This window comes from Cryptomeria japonica, chromosome 8 (genome assembly GCF_030272615.1).
Source record: "Cryptomeria japonica chromosome 8, Sugi_1.0, whole genome shotgun sequence".
In the NCBI taxonomy this organism is placed as follows: Eukaryota; Viridiplantae; Streptophyta; class Pinopsida; order Cupressales; family Cupressaceae; genus Cryptomeria; species Cryptomeria japonica.
Window position 1 is genome coordinate 127,614,720 of NC_081412.1, and position 19,797 is coordinate 127,634,516.

Genomic DNA, 19,797 nt, shown 5'->3' on the forward strand with positions numbered 1-19,797 from the left:
GTTTTTGTAACCATCAGAGCTGATTGGCAATGAAAGTTGTCAAGGGTTATTTTTGGCCACTAATTGATGAGGCTCCTACATGCAAGGCTTTCGAATCTTGGACGCCCCTCTTGGGCCATTTTTTATAATTGAATAGGAAATATATCATTTAGACATTATTGCATTGCATCATTTGTTCTCACGAAGCTTGTTGCTTGTGTTTCTTTAGTGGCAGGTAAACCATTGGAGCCGGAGGCTTGTGGACAAGATGCCCATAGGTTTCAGGTGATCTGAGGACGAGAGGCCGTAGATTACAGCAAGTAATCTCATCCAAGGGTTACATTTGTGCAGGAGTTTGCATTTGCAGCATTTTTCAGTGCATTCATCCACAGGGTTTGTTGTAGTAGTTTTCAGTGTTCCAGGTTTGAGCTTTGGTTTAGTTATTGAGTTTGCTGTAGAAGTAGATGTCATTTGCTTTTTTTTGGCTGTACATACCCTCTTCTAGGCACAAAGATCCAACTGTGCAAGTTTGGATGATTTACAGTGCATTTTGGGCTTTTCGGGTGCCTTGCACTCAGTGAGGTTGTCTTATTTTGTGTGAGTTTGAATTAGGAGATTTGGATTTGTTAAAGAATTTGCTGCCAATGAAAATAATTTGTATCAGACCTGAAACCTGTAACGAATACTAAAATTATTAATAAATCCAGTTTGTGAAGCTTCTATAAATTTCTGGCAACAATTTCATTGTTTTTTGCATTCATTGTTTGTATTACTTGATGAGATTTATGGTCGAATGAAAAATATTATTCTCATAACTGAAATTTAATGGTTTTAATGACACTATAGTGGTATCAGAGCACTGATCTAGCCAGCTTGAAGGATTTATTAACTTGATGAATCTTAGTGAAAGAGAGAAAAGATATCTCCAACATAAGCAAAGGAAACTAATTGCTGCAGCTTAGAAATTGTTGCACAAGTTGTTGCACATGGAAAATATCTGTAACAGACCTTTATTTCTGTAAAAAATTCTGAAATTAATAATAATTTTCAGTTTCTATTGTCTTGGAGCAATTTGGGTTTCAAAATTCATTGTTCTACATCCACTGTTTTGATGATTTTGATGGAATTTTGTAATTGAATAATAAATTTACTTTCAGATATGATATTTTAATGTTGAGAAAAATTACAAATTGCCTTTGATCTCTTTTTGTGGGGATTTTAGGCTATTGTTGAAGCAAGATTTTCAACAATCATTCGAGTATGTTATTTTTAACTAGCTTTTTTCACCAGCTTTTTTAAATTTGTTTTACATTTGTAAATTCTTCCAAGCATTTAGAAATGATGTCTTTATGCGTACATCCATGTTTCACATGCATTCAAATAAATCTAAACTGGCTAGGCCTTTGCAACAATAAAATTTGTCTCTTTAAGTTTTTCAAAGTCAGGTTTCTTCATTTTTTTAATGCTAGAGTGTCTGGCAATTAAATTTGGTTTTCTTTTCAATGCCAGAGTTTGTACTTAGTATCCAATGGTATTGGGAAGTAGAAGTGGAAGCCAAAGATTTGCAATAGGGGATGCCACTTGGAAGTATGGTATACCAAATCTGATTTTGGGATGATCATTGAAGTTGAGTGGAGGCATCAAGTGCCTTAAATCCCACCTTGCATGGAATCTTGATTGCAACATCAAATTATATCTAAAGGTTGTGTCAAAGGTGCAGGAGATGAAAATGGACCTCACTTTGATAGATGGGATGATCATTGAAGTTGAGTGGAGGCATCAAGTGCCTTACATCCCACCTTGCATGCATTCTTGATTGCAACATCAAGTTATATCTAAAGGTTGTGTCAAAGGCGCAGGAGATGAAAATTGGACCTCACTTTGATAGAGCAAAATAAATGGAAAATTTGAGGCCAGCTGCAGCCATTGCAACAGTGATGAATCCCAACATGGTGTGGGAGACAAAGGCCGAAAAAGAGAGTGATTGTAGGCTCCCTCATAGTCCATGGAATTGCAACACATCCACTTCATCAAATTCCAACTGAATGCAACCAAATGGATTTCTCTTTACACAGAACATGCCAAGCTTGAAATCTTCACTTAAAGGTGTACATTGGAACAAGGAGAACTGTGATTGCAAGCACGGCTTGTGTGAAATTTTTCACTATTCGACATAGCAAGAAGACCATATTGGAAGACTTCAGCTATTGCAGAGCAAGGGTTCAAGGCACCTTGTCTACATAACTTCAGTGAATTGTTGCTCCAAAAAAACAAAGGCAGGCAACTATAGAGATAATTGTGGAAGAGTAAAAGAAATTTCAGAACCAAAATGGATACAACAGCACTGCATTATCAAATGGGTAGAAAAATTGAAGCAATCATACACTCGACAACTGTCTAGTAACTTAACAGTGTAAATGGTCAAATGGTGTTCTTGAGGTCCTTCGACGACTCTAACAAACTAAAGAATGCTGATAATGTGAGTCCAACGTTAGAGGAGGTTGTCTTAAAGGTTGGTGTACAAAATGTGGTCCAAATTGTGTCTAATGATGCAATGTTGTATGTGATAGCAAGGAGATTACTGGAGGGGAGGCACCCAACACTACTTTAGAGCCTCTGCACTACCCATCCCATTGATTTTATATTGAAGGACATAGGTATCTCAACATACTACATCAACCCCCCAATATTTCTACACAAAGGCCTTCAAAGCTAAAAGAGAGATTATGGAAGGCCTCACAACAAGTATTGTGAGAATAACACCTAAGGAAGAGTTTAGGGACCTAATTGTCACATTGGATAGGTATCTGATATGCTCTAAGTGAGCACTAAACTAGGCAACATTCTCAACAAAAAATTCTACTGTTTGCAAGTTTGGATAATTGGCTAGTGTGTTGGATATTTTGTGTGACCCTAAGCCCAAAGGGATCCCATTCAAAATGGAGGTTATGTGATTTGAAATCCTCAAATTTGGAGAAAAGCACATTAAGTGATGGAGGATAGACATTAAGGGATGTAAACAATTCTTCATGTCAAGGTGGAGGCACATGTCAAGGTGGAGGCACACAAGTGGAATAAGGAGGTTGTTGGAGATATTTTTGTGATTTGAAATCCTCAAATTTGGAGACAAGCTCATTAAGTGGTGGAGGATAGACATTAAGTAATGTACACAATTCATCCTCCAAAAAAATGGTGTCATGTCAAGGTGGAGGCACACAAGTGGAACAAGGAGATCATTGGAGATAATTTTGTGCATATGATAAAAGTGGAAGCTGACCTTGAAAATGTGGAAAAAGAAATTGTTATGCACAAGATGTCATAAGAATTAAGATCTAAAGAAGCAAGTTTAGTGGAAGATCTTAATCATACCCTTGAGAGGAAGGAAATCTTTTGAATGAAAAATTATAGGGTGAAAAGGATTGAGGAATGGGATCACAACACAAATATTCATTGGTCAACCAACATCAAAGGACACACAATAAAGTGATATAGATTGAGCTCCCTAGAGGGCACAAGATTATTGATATGGGTGTTTAACTAAAGACAACCTAACCTAGCAGCCTAACAAACCAAACAAAATTCGCACATGCCAGATGAAATAATAATCAGATTAACTTGCATTAATATGAAAAAATCAGCCTTTGATGGCTTACAAACTTGTTGGGAAAAAAAACCCTAGCTATTACAAACTAAGAGATGACATAAATCTGCTTTGTTCTTTGACTGGACAAACACTCTATGATGATTTTCTTTCTGCTTATGTTTTTTCTCTTCTTCCTCAATGACTCCTATTAAGAATGGTTGGCATTTTCTCGCATGAACTACCTGATTGTTTCAACTTCTCTTGTGCCAATAATCTCTTTATTTCCCATGAATTAGAGCCAATTTTACTTCTATAAAAGACTATCTGCTCATTCGCTGCCCATGTGTAATGTACCCTATTAATAGGTTGTTAATTCCCAAAGGGCAACATACATTACTACTTACTAAGTTACATTAATTACATATCATATAACTAGGGTTGCTCAAAGTATAACTTGATACTGTCCTTATTAAAGCCCTAACCTTAACCCCTTCTAATTCCTAACCTTGGTCGGGGAATTTGGTTGTCTAGGGCGTGATGACACCATCTCCATAATGCAGCCCAGATTTCAGGAACATCAATTCATACAACCTTGGGGCTCATAATACAGCCCAGATTTCAGGATCATCAATCCATTCACCCTTGGGGCTCATACTACAACCCAGATTTCAGGATCTTGATTCCATTCACCCTTGGGGATCATCTATTTCTGAGATGATTTTACTCTGCCTCTCCCTAACAGCACCACACCCCTTATTAGAATAATATAATTTAATAATTTATTTAATGGTCAATATTGTATGATATTGTAAATATTAGGAGTTTCTAATTTTGTTCCTGTTATCGTTTGTTTCTTAATAGAAACATCAATCTCCTGTAACTTTATAAATGATCTTTCAATCATTCATTTAATCTATTTCAGTTTTTACCAATTCCTTGTGTAATATGGTATCAAAGCCTAGGAGAATTTTTTTTGAAAATTTTATAACCCAAATTTCCAATTAGTGGAAATTTTCAAAATTATTCTAGGTTTTTAAGTCTTTCTTTCCTGGATCTTGTGTCTTGTTTTTTCCCGCGCATGGCTCTTTCCTATGTTCATGCCCATGCCTACTAAGCTACCCTGCGACCTATGCGGCTAGGATTCGTCGTGCGGATTTCTTTCTTTCGCCCGCATTCTTTATTTTGTGCATTTCGTGCCTGTATTCGGCTCTCACACAGCCCACGCGACGACCTTTATTTCACGTTTTTGTGGATTTCGTGGTAGCGCAGTCTGGGTTTGTCATGAGTGATTGTGCACGGGCGATTTTTTTCTACCTATGTGATTTCTTTGTTCGTGCAATCTGCAATTCCTTTTTGTGTGACGCCTATTCACAACTTTGCGCCACTGTGTGCGCATGACGACCATCTGCGTCTTCTTCGACCTGCTTGCATCGCAATTTTTGTCTTTCGCGGCTGCGCCAAGGGTTATTTTCAAAAAAAAATCTGTGTTTTCCAACGGCTAGGGCATCCGCATTTCAAGAAATTTTTTGGATGATTTGCCAATTTTTGTTCTTGCTAGTCGGCTAGGGTTTTTTAAAAACCCTCTGAATTTCTTTCCAGTCGCTAGGGTTTGCAGAAAATCCATCTTCTAAGTGGGTTTTTCTCGATTTTTCAAACCTCTTCTAGGTTCTTGTCAAAAAAATTTGGGTCATCAACAATCCATACATTGGGATTTGTGCCCGAAAAATTCGCAGTTCTACCTCGAAATCAATACGAGCTTTCTACCTCAGTTTCATTCTTAAAGCGTCGCGTTCACGCATTGAACAACTCTTGCCTCGATATTCGTGTTATCTTTCAATCAACCATCTTTGACCTCAGTTTTCAAAAAATGGAATCTTTGACGAATATTCTGCTCGAGGGGAGTCAAAAATTCAACGACAGAAACTACAATACCTAGAAGCAACCGATGTTCACAATTTTTAGCATCGTGTCATCGATCAGTTGGTCCTTGAAAAGGTCCCCCATCCCACTGCAGCCGATCCTAATCAGACAAAGTTTGATGAACAAAATTGTGAAGCTGTCATGCTCATCAATCTCTCAATGATCAACGATCAGCTTCCTCCGATACCTTCCGGCAAAACAGCTGCCAAGATATGGGAGCATCTCAAGACACTGCATGAGACGTCAAATAAGAGCAAAACCTTCTTTTTGAAAAATATGCTCTTTATTGTCATGGATGAGAGAAAATCCCTTCAGAAGCATCTCAATCGGATCAAGGACATCCGTGACCAATTAGAAGCAATCGAGTGGAATATGGAGGAAGAGGACATGGTCGTCATAACCTTGAAAAGTTTGCCAGAGTCCTACGAGCATTTTGTCAAAACACTCAACATCACCTCAACTGGTGTTGATCTAAAGTTCGTTGACCGATGGAAGCAGCAATTCGGTAGCAGTACAAGCTCATCCTCTACAAAACAAGCATTTGCAGCCAAATCCTTTCATAAGGATAAAGGCAAATCTTAGTCTTCTTAGCAAAAGAACTCTGCTCCGTCATCAGAAGGCTCGAAGAAGAAAAGTGTTTAGTGCAATTACTGCCATAAATTTGGTCATATGAAACTCGAGTGTCGTAAACGCTTGGCTGCACAGGCCAAACAAAGTGGTTCACAACCTAAAGCAAATGTAGTGAAACACACTGAGCAAAATGAGTCTGTCTTTTACGCCTCCATGGCTAAAGACCTGCAGACCATGTCACATCCTCTACCTAGTATATAGATTCAGGTGCCTCACACCACTTCACTCATCATTGGGATTGGTTCACTGATTTTCAGCCTTACTCAAATTCAATTATTTTTGGAGGGGGGGAAGAGTACACTGTTGTTGGAAAGGGCAATGTACAAATTCAGTCTGGAGGGAGGAAATTAATTTTCCTCAATGTGTACTATGTTCCAAGAATGGAACTCAACCTTCTCTCAATCAATCAAATTTTGAGACATTCTCCTTGGCTCGACATGACCTTCAATTCACATCAGTGCAATATCATTGATTGGGAGACTCAGTCTACAGTTGCCATGGGTCTTGAGGATCATGGTCTTTTCAAACTAGTTGATTCTGGTGATTATCAAGAGCTTGCCATGGCAGCCAAGCGCTCCTCTGTTAGTACACTCTGGCATCAGCATTATGGGCACTTAAATGTGCACTATCTTTCTCAGCTTGTACGAGAAGATCTTGTCATCGGACTGCCAAAGATCCAAACCCAGAACCTCGAAGTTTGTGGACCATGTCAGGCTGGGAAGCAGCATCGGACTCTATTTTCGGATGGCGACTCCTGGAGAGCTTCTAAGGTACTACAACTGGTCCATGCTAATATCTATGGACCTATGGCTACTCCTGTTTTTGGGTCCAGGTATTTTTTACTTTTTGCTGATGATTTCAATCAATAAATGTGGGTGTATTTCCTTCATCAGAAATCAAAGGTATTTGTTGTGTTTCAAAAGTTCAAAGCATTAGTAGAAAAAGAGTCTAGTCAACATATTGTTACTCTTTAGTCTGATAATGGGGGAGAATTTTGTTCTTCTGCCTTCTCCCATTTCTGTGAACATGGCATCAAGCGCCAACTCACTACACCTTACACCCCTTAGCAAAACGGTGTTGTTGAGCGGAGAAACCGCACGATTACCAAAATGGCCCGGTCTATGCTTGAACACAAGAGTGTTCTGAAGAAGTTTTGGGATAAAGTAGTTAACACTGCAGTCTATCTTCTGAATCGGTCTCCTACAATGGTTGTGAAGAAGAAGACTCTGAAAGAGGCTTGGTCAGGCCCCAAGCCCAGAATCAGTCATCTCAAGTTTTTTGGCTCCATTGCTTTTGTTTGGATCCCTGATGCGAAATGCACCAAGTTGGATGCCAAGAGTCAAAAGCTCATGCTCATCGGCTATAGTGATAGTCACAAAGCCTACCAACTGGTTGACATTCGAGACAGATAGTCTCATCTTCAGTCGTGATGTGGTTTTTGATGAGGAAAGAGGGTCATTTCAGCTCTCTCCTCCAATTGTGGATTCAGAGGATCAGCCTTTCAAGGCTAAAGACTTGGGTGTCCGTCTTCCATTAGGCCCACCTGATGGGAGGGCTCCAGTTGTTTCAATTCCTGCAAGATCACCTAGAAACGCAGCTGCACAGATAGTCTCATCTTCAGTTGTGATGTGGTTTTTGATGAGGAAAGAGGGCCATTTCAGCTCTCTCCTCCAATTGTGGATTCAGTGGATCAGCCTTTTAAGGCTCAAGACTTGGGTGTCCGTCTTCCATTAGGCCCACCTGATGGGAGAGCTCCAGTTGTTTCAATTCCTGCAGGATCACCTAGAAATGTAGCTGCACCACCTGACTTTCCTCAAGATTCCTTCGATCTTTTGTTTGATGAACCTAATCCTGTTGCACCTCCTGCATCTGTTGTTGGCACTTCTACTCTTCGGCTTAAATGGTGGGCTAAGACAATTGTTGATCTTCATGATGATGAGCTCATCGAGGGTAGAACCGCTCGGAGGACGAGCAAACATCTTGATCATGTCAATTTTGCTCTCATGGCCAACATTCACAGTGTGTATGAACCTCAGACATACACAAAGACGAAAGGGATACCCGAGTGGGAACAAGCTATGGCAACTGAGCACAGAGCTTGCTGAAAAATAACAATTAAGTTCTGTCAGATCTTCCTCCAAGGAAGAAACCCTTTGGATGCAAATGGGTCTATAAGGTCAAATACAAGGTAGATGGTACTTTGGATAAATACAAGGCTTGTCTCGTTGCCAAGGGCTTCTCTTAGTGTGAAGGAATTAATTACGAGGAGACCTTTTCTCCGACAGCAAAGATGAGCACCATTAGATTATTCCTAGCCATGGCAGCTCAGTGTGGCTGGAAGGTCCATCAGATGGACATCAGGAGTGCTTTCCTGAATGGTGAGTTACAAGAAGAGGTCTACATGATGCAACCTCCTAGATTCAAGGTTGCTGGAAAAAAACACCAGATACTCAAACTAGTGAAAGCACTTTATGGCTTGAAACAGGGTCCTTGAGCATGGTACATGAAAATTGAGAAGTACCTAATAGATCAGGGTTACTAGAGTCCTTCTAACTCAAATTTATATGTCAAGACTACTGGCAGTGATATCACCATGCTGGTTATTTAAGTTGACGATCTGATCATCACTAGCAGTTCGACATCTTTGAATCAAGGAATCAAGCAGAATTTATGCTAGTCTTTTGACATGACCGACCTTGGGCTTCTACACTATTGCCTAGGTGTTGAGGTTTGGCAACAGTCTCATGGCATCTTCATCTCTTAGTCCAAATATGTCAAGGCTCTGCTAAACAAGTTTCAAATGCAGGACTGCAAACCTGCATCTACACCTACGGAGAAAAGCCTGAAGTTGTCAGCCAAATCCGATTCTCCAGTTGAGAATGAATCTGATTTTAGGCAACTCGTGGGCAGTTTAATATATCTCACCTCCACTAGACCTAATATGAGCTATGCAGTGAGTTACATATCCCGCTCCATGACAACTCCTACATCAGATCATTGGGCTGCAGCAAGGCAGATCCTATGCTATGTCAAGGGCACTTCAGACTTTGGTATCCTTTATGGGCGGACCAAAGATCCCAAACTCATCGATTTTACAGATTCGAATTGGGCAAGCTCTGTTGATGACAAAAAGTCCACATCTAGGTATGTCGATCGAAGTTGAATATCGAGGAAAAATCAAAGCAGCTTGTGAGGTGGTTTGGCTTCAAAGGATGCTTTCAGACATCCAGATGTCTCAAGCAAGCCTTACACTCCTCTTCCGTGACAATCAAGGGGTGCTTAAACTCACCAAAAATCTAGTCTCCGTGAGCGAACCAAGCATGTTGAGCTTCATTGTCACTTTATCCGCAAGTTGGTTGAAGATGGATCCATGGATTTTTAGTATGTTCCTACTAAGGACCAGACTGTAGATATCCTCACCAAGTCCCTACATCCGGATAAGTTTGTTAAGTTTAGGAGGCTACTTGGTGTAGTAGACAGATTGACCATTAAGGGAGAGTATTAGAATAATATCTTTAGTTATTTATTTAATGGTCAATATCGTATGATATTGTAAATATTAGGAGTTTCTAATTTTGTTTCTGTTATCGTTTGATTCTTAATAGAAACATCGATCTCTTGTAACTCTATAAATGAGTTTTCGATCATTCATTTAATCTATTTCAGTTTTTACCAATTACCTATGTAATAACCCTCCTTAGGCAAAGAATCAGAACTGGTTAAGAACTTGGGTCTATAAATATGCATATAAAATAAACATATATTTATTATTACTCCATTTAATGGATGATTATATTTATTTATCATTCATCTTATTTATATTACCTAAATTAGCAGCTTATACTTATGAACCATAATGCATACCACAAATGTGTTCAGAAATGGACTGCTGCATAAAATGCCGAATGCTTAATATTTTTTTATTCCAGATTGGTCTTTGATCCATTTGCTCTTCCAGCTCTAATCGATGCCTTCCAGAATGAGATCAATTGCCTTCTTATATTTGCAAAGGATTGCACCTCTTCATGTTTGATGAGACACAACTCCTACTAATCGTCCTTCTTCTTAAGTCGGGTTTATGTATAAATGATATTGATTAGCATAACCGTTGTCTTTATGACCAGCCCCTGTCATCTGCAATGCTTAACATCAATCTTGTAACAATGATCGATTGTATTACTGGTGTAATTGCCGCCACTTATCATAATCAATATTCTTGATTATTGATTAATAGTTGGAATTTCTACAGGACACTGTCCTCCATGATTAAGATCAATGTTTGGCATTAATTGCTGCTTGTCCAATATTTGTCAAGATGTTTGAATAAACTTATTGAGAATATGTCTTGCTTGGATGCCTTAATTGATCTACTTGTAATCATATTCGGTTTGTATATTACATCATCCTTGGTAAAGAGAATCTCTATCCATCATGAATATTGTTCACAATTGATATTAACATAATCATTGTTTCCCTTCACTATATATGGTTGTCCAATATTTGTTGAGATGTTTGAATAATCTTATTGAGAGTATCTCTTGCTTGGATGACTTAATCGATCTACTTGTAATCATATTCGGTTTGTATATTACATCATCCTTGGTAAAGAGAATCTCTATCCATCATCAATATTGTTCACAATTGATATTATCATAATCGTTGTTCATTAACAATATCATTGTTTCCCTTCACTGTATATGCCTTGATCAATCACCAATCTGTATCATATAATGCTTGATGTCTCAGAGATAATCGTTACATCTTCGTGGGCTATCAATACTTGATTATCGGTCTTCCCTAGTTCTGGTCGATACTTAACATGATACTGAGTTATGGCAGAACAGACACTGGTAATGTTGTCATTGAATATAAGTGTTCTTATGTTGATGCTTTATGATCGATTGGTTCTTATAATGTCAGTATATCTTCATGGTGATTGTCTTAATAGTGAACATCTGCTTGACATGGATGTATGTGACTGATCCCTACAATGGTGATTACAGAATTCATGATGCAATCCTTATATTAGCAATAATGTAATATTAATATGAATAGGTATGATAATCTATTTATTATTAATATGTTTATGAACCTGATTATTAGGTTAAGGATGGGGACATGACACCATGTTTGAAATCTGCAGAGATAATTTTGGTCTATTCAGCTGTCCTAAATGCCACAAGGTAACTTGAGGGATCAATCCCATCAAGATGCATGATTTGGCTGCCCAAAATAAAGGCCTTTTTGTTTCTTGTTGGGCTGTAACTGCCAAGATGATCTATTGTTCATTCTTATCTAACTGTTATACTTGATCCCAACTAAAATCATGGTAAAACTTTGACAAACTGCTAAGTGTCCATAGAGATCTATGTCAACAAAAGTTATCTCAGCCAAACATAGTTAACATTGAGTTGCAGAAGCTGTAATAGTTGCTAAAAAAGTTGAAGTGCAATCAAAGTGAGTTCATGGTGCTAGTGAAGTTACTCACAGGTTTGCTGCTGAAGTGACTTGCAAGATGCTACAAAAGTGAGTCCATGTTGCTAACAAAGATAAAAACAGTAATTGCTGAAGTAAATTTGTGTTGTTGCAGACAACTGGAAGTTGCTGCGTTGTAACCATACTCTTTGTAATGTCCCCTTTTGAAATAGGAGCACAAACTCCGTCCAACTCAATAAGAGCACCAACCCTCCTAGAAGCACAAACTCCATCCAACTGAAGCACCTACTTCAGTTTTAACATCAAATGCAAAACTTAAAAAAAAAGTTTTTCAAAATCCTCTAAGCACTTCAAACATCATACACTCAACCACCTTTTAAGCAACATCAAGCAGACCATCACACACGGAGTATGATAATCTTATGTACCAATTAACCCATATTTTTATTGATATCACGCATATTCTCCATGAAGACTCTATATAGAGAAAAATGATATAACATCCTTTTCTTTTATCTCCCGCAAATTATTCCACCCACAAAACAAAGTAGTGTCACACTAAACTCACACCGTACCCGCAGTAAAATAAAATCTCCAAAATAGAATTGCAGATGCCAATAAACACATTTTCATAGCATAAACTCAAAAGCGCGATAGATAAAAAATAGTGTTGAATCAGCGAATACCATATATATATATATATATATATATATAACAAAAGTCGTCTCCCAAGTAAAAACCCGATAAGAAGAAGAACACGTCTTCAAATAGAGATGATAGAAAACATCGACCTCCCCATTCACAATCTCATGTATAATTCAAAAAGAATCTTTGTTGTTACAAAAGGCTTGAAGCCCACGAGAATCTTCATCCTTCCACGCATACATGGAATCAGTGAATACCATGTTTGGTTCATAAAGCTCTGAAACTTTACAAGAACAAAAAGCCGCCCCACTTTCATACGTCGTTAAACTCTACAGCTCATCGCACCTAAGTGAGGATAAAAAAATTAAAGAAAACATTTCCAACAAAAACGCCTATTATTAAATTCTGATACAGTCCACTAAAGCGTTGAAAAAATATGATATGAAGGCATACTACGCCTAGCCCCCATTTTCAGAACTATCACAGCCCATAATAAAAGTAATTTTGCCTCTTTTTATCAACTGTTTTGAAGAGCCAACCTTCAAAGGATGACGTGGCAAATAGTTTTGGCTTGGCACAAGAAAGTAGACAGGCAAGCAAGTGAAGCGGACAAGCAAACAGCTCAAGCAGACCCAAGCAATTCAAGCACACGACCAAGAAGCTCAACCAGGCAACCAAGCAGCTCAAGCACACAACCAAGTAGCTCATCCAATTAACCAAGTAGCTCAACTAGGTTACCAAGTAGCTCAAGCAAGTGAGCAACCAGCTGAAGCAACAAAATAGCTAATGAAAATCTAATGAATAATCAACAGCTTGACTAGTATTTCATTCTAATTCTCTTTTCAACAAACCTTTGACATCAATGACAAAATATCCAACAAACTCCTGCTTTGTCATTGATGGCAACTCTATCTGCAACCAAACTAAAACCAAAAGTGCTTTGGAATAATGTTGCTCCCCCTGACTTACTAGTAGCTCAAGTACACAATCAACCAGCTCAAGCAAGTAACTAAATAGCTGATGAAAATCTGATGAATAATCAGCAACTTGACTAGTATTTCATTCCAATTCTCTTTTCAACAAACCTTTGACATCAATGACAAAATATCCAACAAACTCTTGCTTTGTCATTGATGGCAACTCTATCTACAACCAAACTAAAACCAAAACTGCTTTGAAATAATGTTACTCCCCCTGACTTACTAGTAGCTCAAGTACACAACTAAGTAGCTCAAGCAAGTAACTAAATAGCTGATGAAAATCTGATGAATAATCAGCAGCTTGACTAGTATTTCATTCCAGTTCTCTTTTCAACAAACCTTTGACATCAATGACAAAATATCCAATAGGAACATCCAGCTTGGTTCCTCTGAAAATCCTCCTAAGAGCTTTTAAGAAACAATCTTCTTATTCATCTTGAGATTGTTCTTCTTCACTACCATCCCCTCCATCATTTTCAAGATCCCATCTACAGTCAATAGCCAATGCTATTCAAACATTTCCTTGAAAACTAAACCTCGTTGTTTTTCTACCCACAAACAACTGTGGAAAAACAAAAACTCGCAACAACTTTTAAATCCTTCTCCGATACCAATTAATGTCTCTCATAGCTCTCTGCAATTGCAAGACTTACTCTCAGTCATGCAACAAATTTCTAGAGCTTCCATGCCAAACCGTAAACCCACTTCACTGCCATTTTATGCAGTCCAGCTCAAGTTGCATAACTGAAGACAGCCTAACCTATCAACCTAGCAAATTCAAACATTCGCACATGCCAAATGGAGTAACAATCAGATTAACTTGCATTAACAAATAAATAACAGCTATTACAAACTAAGAGATGACATAAATCTGCTTTGTTCTTTAGATAATTGAACTCTCTCTGCTGAAATAATAGATATGTACGTAAAAGTGCAATGCTCTCTTGTTCCCGGACTTAGAACTCACATGCCAAGGTATCTTGAGAATGGCCAAGCCATCCCCCAAATACCATCTTTTCCTCTTTATAATACAATTATATGCAATTATTCATATATTAAGTTAAAGACTATGTTTAGAATACGACCTAGCCAGACACCCAATTTAGCAAATAAAACCCCTCTTATCGAAGCACATAAACAAGTTTGTTTTATTTACCCTATATACCTATCATTCATATTTCAAACGCTCTGAATTGACCTCGCGACAGAGCAGGAAACACAAACTTCCAATTCATCTCAATTCATCACAAGGAAAAGCTATTTAGTCCTTCATATTTGCAGGGACCTCACATTTGGCTTTTGCCAGCGGGTTCTGAAGGCATTTGTAATTGGAAACCTAATCGTTGAAGATAACCAAAAATAAGTAAAGTTTCATAAGCTAAAATCCCATCCTTCCTCAACAGAAACTCCACCCAGTTTTTTAAGACCTATATTTATCAGAAAATTGCAAAATTCAATTCAAATCGTGAACAACAATTAAGGATACCTGGAAGCAACGGCACAGCGCCCTCGGCCGGGGCGGTTGACGACTTTCCATGGAAAGTTTGTTTCCACCAGCTTCTGTGAAGGCAATATTTTTTCTTGGGTACCTGTTTTCTTTTTCTTTTTCTTTTTCTTCAACTTATTATTATTTACATTCACGGAGTTACGATGGCCCGAGGATTGATCCAACTGCGTTGTGTTTTCTTTCACGGCTTCTTCACTTGCAGGAGATAAGATATGGTGATTGTCAATGGAGAGCTCCGAAACCCTCTCCAACATCTCTACTTTCGGCGCGGAGATTGAAAATGCAGTGTACACCTCGCCTCCTGGACTTGGGACTAAATGTATTCAATACACCATGGAAGCTCAAGCGAAGCGTTGCTCCAAATTTGTTGAAGGCGTTCTCAAGAAAATAAGGTTTAGAGGCCCAAGGTTTAAAGTACATTTTAGGGCTCACATTTCAGCATAGTGTTGAGAATGTAGGGTTTTTTTTTTCTCATTTTGTTTTTCTAAGTCTCTTTTGGTTTTGTGTGTTTCTAGGGTTTTTTTTTTCTCATTTTGTTTTTCTAAGTCTCTTTTGGTTTTGTGTGTTTCTAGGGTTTTTTTTTTCTCGTTTTGTTTTTCTAAGTCTCTTCGGTTTTGTGTGTTTCTAGGACTAGAAGCTTACGGAGGGAAAATAAAAATACATCGTCCTATTAAATTTGTTAAGCAATAAAAAGATATTATAGATTAAGTTAACAAATTTAATTGTTTAATTATGATGGATGATTAGAATAGGGAATTTGATGATGAATTACATTGTTCATGTGATCTAGTTCAAGGATACTTTTATATTGTGTATTGTAATCTACTAAGTTATATTCATTTTTTATTGATGAGATATGCATTCATATCTTTGGTACATGTTTCTAAACTAGGTGTTGTGCTAAAAAGTATAGAGGCATATTATTAGATGGAAGAATTGTTGACTTCCTTGATAACAATTTAAGCTCCTTTATCAATGATACAAAATTGAAGACATGCCAAGCAAACAATGTATTGTTGATGAAGGATTTGTTGATCTTGCATTAATGTAATGTCGTAGTGATGATGCAAATGCTTTATCATATGAGAGATGACATTATTTTCTAATTACATAACAAATATTTTATTTTTTTGATCGGTAATTTTGTAGTATATTAATTCAGAAATAAAAGTTTACAGCCAACATCATCCAAAGGCCAAGTTAAAAGATGTAAACATCGGCCCAAAATATTCACAGTCATAACCTACTCTAAAACCATTCGAAAGCAAAACAAAGAAGGAACCAGTCATGTGCATCTATGCACCAAATGTTACAGACATGACTAAAACATCTAATAAAAAAAGTATATTGGAAAAGTGTGGAAAATCAATGGCCCCATGGCCACTCACTCGCTCTCGCTCTGGTTCTCCTTCTCCCCGTCCACCATGTCAGTCATAGCTTTGCCCTTTGCAGCTTCGCTTTTCATCTTCAGAATGCATTCCAAGCATCCAAAATCTGGGTCTCCATCCAGACTTGCTAGCAATTGAACCACTCGCCCTTCCTCGAACCTATCTCGCAGATCTCTCTCGACCTCCATCTAGTTTTACACAAAGCTTCATGGCTTCCCACCCAATGCGAGCCCGTTCACGACATTGTTCCTTTATGTCATTTTCCGGTCCTCAAACAAACGGCAGCAGCTCCTCCTTGTAATCTCCTTCCCTAATGTGAATGCCTATTCGAGGCACTACCCACTCCAGAATGGAGTCGAGGTTGATTAGGTACTCCCCATCAATCAATTTTGTCAGAGTGAATCTTATTTTTTCCACCTCCGGCTCAAACTCGCATGCCCATGCCAAAATCAAGGAATAAACCTCCATGTTCGTCCGATAGCGAAAATGGATGTGCGACACCTCCTCTCCTAGCATAAGGCACGCCGCACTCCACAATTTCTCCTCTCTGTACTTGAAAAGCCCCTGCATCCTCTTCTCCGATACTATCCCCATGAATGGCACCAACTTCTTCTCAGTTCGCAGCGTGAAGTTTGCTTCCATTAGACCTGCACAAATTATTTACTCCAGCCTCTACAATACAAATGACATATAACCATTTAACAATCACACTAAATACAAACTTAGCCACCAGCTCACAAATCAAAAGGAATTAAATTCCCCTGTCGTCATTTGAGACAGGTAATAAATGCAAGCGTGATAGCATAAAGGAAATAAAATTTCACAACAGATTTGTTGCACTCCGCCATCATCTCCAAAACGTATTGTTTGCAATAGGCAACTACCACTTTTATTGCAAACGCCAGCAAACAAGATGTACTTGTCATTTCGGGCTTCCTTGCGTGCATATTGTTGGCTTCATGTTTCTAGGACTACATTTAAGACCACTTCCACAATATGCCATCTCCCTTCCACCACTTAGCCATTTGACTATTCATGTCGCAGCCAATGTTGGAGAGTAGATCTGCCACTGCATTTGCACCTCGCCTGACATGGGAGACCCGAAATTCCTCAAAAGATTTGAGTTTCTCTCGGATGATCACCACCCAATGAGATAATTTCCAGGATGGAGTGTTGCCTTTAGTAATTGCATTGATGATCACCTGGGAGTCTCCTTCTAGATGCAACTATTGGACTTTCATGTTTAAGGACAACTCAGTTGCCAGAAGTGTCACTTGGGCCTCCGCTTCATTATTTGTACCATCCTGCAGACGACGTGCTCCTTTGAAGAGGATAGATCCTTTGTCATTCCTCGTCACTACCCCCACACCTGAGATTCTCGAGTTTCCTCTAGAAGCCCCATCAAAATTTATTTTTATCCATTCATTGCTAGGTGGCTCCCATATGACCTCCCCTTTATCTGATTTGGGATTAGCCCCCAAGGTCCCATTAACGGGTTGTTTTTACATAACAAATATTGATCACATAGGAATATGTATAAATATAAGATCTAGATGCTCAAATTGATAAGTTTTAGCATGCAAGCTAACAGGTTAATGATCAAATTATTGAAAGGTTGACTCAAGGAGTAACAAAACTAGATTTTAAAAGGGAGAAAAAGTTATACCATTGATATATTCTTGGGTGAGGGAATATTGTAAGGAATAATCAATCTAGACCATTTCGAATTGAAGTGGTTAGTTGGTTGATAAATTCGGGGCTCAGGTCAATTTATATGCCAACTAATATAAATTGAGCATTATGATAATGTATTTATGATTGTCCAAACTAGGTGTGAAATGGAGTAAAAGTGTAGGATGTGCACTTTTATCCTTTATATGTTGCCCTCACTTTGGTGTGGATGTGAAACTGTATGAATCATGTATGTCAAAGGAATATATGCAATAAGTCAAATAATAAACAAATCCAAGATATGTGTTTACAAAAAATGCTTCATAATTATTAGGTCTCAAAACCACAAGTCAACAATCCTAAAACTCAACTTCGCATTTAAGGCCAAGGATTTATTATAAATAAGTAAAATAAGGGTTCACCAATAGATTAAGGAGGGTTAAAGGTCAATTGACAGGAGTGGATGGTCTCTCTTACACTTTGGACTCAACTTAAACCCAAGATTAATTGAACCAAAAGCCAAAAGTCATACTCATTACAGTGGTTGGAACAAGGTAAAGATATTTTGGTAAGATGTTAATTGTGTACTTTCAAGTACGCAATTAAACCCATGCAAAACTCAACCACTCATGACATCACACCACTCAACATTTCTAAAATTATACTCATATGTCAAGTGTCTGGTAAATATGGTGCTTTCAAACAAAACTACAATGGTGGAGACTACATGTCAACAATCACTACTTCAAATTCTATACTATTTGTTAAAGGCTAAAACAACTTTGACATTTGTAAATGATATTGCAATATCATTTCCTACACACAAAACTTTGTGATTGTTGTGATCCTTCCGAAAGCACTTGCACAAAAAAACAAATAAGAATTAGCAATGAGCAAGGTTGTGCAAACATCATTGCAGCAATAATATCTCAACATGGTACTTTAAACATGTGCAGATGTATTTTCAATGAAAGGACCTTCATATGCACTGCAAGAGATTACATATAATTGATGTTAGGAAAGGTGTCTCAATCTTGTTCCTAATGTTACGATTACAAAAAGTGTGTTTTTAAAATAAATTTTTAAAAATAATTTTTGGGCTATAGAGTTGATTTTTTGCCAAAATAAATATTCTTGGTTGCTTGGCACTACCTATGGGGTTCCTATTGTGTGGATCTCTTTGAGTACTTTAATTTAGGAAAAATAGACCCAATTGACCCACAAGATCAAAAGTTATGGCCTCAAAAAAATTGCACAAGAAATGTAAAAAGGTTGTTGGATGCAAAAAAGAGCTATAAAGGGAGTTACACCTATTTAACAACTTATGATGCATATTATGATACATCATAAGGCTTCTTTTATTGGGGACAATTTTGGGCACCACTTTTGGTTGGTTTTAGCTAATGGGTTTCTAATTACTAATTGATGATTTATAATTGCATATCTCCTCTATATTAGGAACTTGAGATGGAAGTTGAATGTAGAGTTTTATAGATACTGTTAAGCTATAAAAATTACTTAAGATCTCTAGTTGGTGATACTCTTATGAAGGCTTTATCTACAAGTATATTGTAGTTGTGGTTTACTGAATAATAAATTGAGTTATATTGGAGTGTGGGGTTTTTTTCCTAGAAATATTTTCACCACATGCATCCATGTTGTGGTATATATTATTTATTTATTATTTAAATATGTTTATTCTTTGTGTAATTGTTAAAATATTAAAAATTTGCACAACGCTCTCCTTAGAATATTAGTGTAGGAAGCATTTCCACATTCCCTACTTCCTTTCTTTTAGTATTAGAACCTGTTGTGCTTGTGAAGTGTGATACCTGCAGCTACAACACAAAACACTCAATAGATCATTACAATAATGGTTAGCAAATAATAAGCAAACAAAGATGAACCATGACAAAGCACCCTATCGCCTCCTAAGAGATGCGAGTATGGATTTTCTCTCAGATCTGGATAAGCAATCCCAGTGACTTGACTACACCTAGACAAAGGATTTGAAATGATAATGGTATGCAAAGATGAGATTGATTATGCTAGATTGAT

At 37.7% G+C, this 19,797-nt stretch overlaps 1 protein-coding gene across 3 annotated transcripts in view; it reads right to left on the reverse strand.

The window, feature by feature from the left end:
- The window catches only part of LOC131041574 (histone-lysine N-methyltransferase ASHR1), an 85,534-nt gene extending 70,402 nt beyond the window's left edge, over positions 1-15,132 (reverse strand). For 2 of the 3 annotated variants that reach the window (XM_057974700.2, XM_057974699.2), the window contains exon 1: positions 14,660-14,795. Coding sequence is in view for 1 of the 3 variants with exons in the window: in XM_057974698.2 (XP_057830681.1) it covers positions 14,660-14,934 (275 nt within the window). In the remaining 2 variants the exon portion in view is untranslated. Of the gene's footprint in view, positions 1-14,659 lie in introns of all 3 variants that reach the window. The other variant, XM_057974698.2, reaches the window with a different exon arrangement.
- Positions 15,133-19,797: the final 4,665 nt, after the last annotated feature.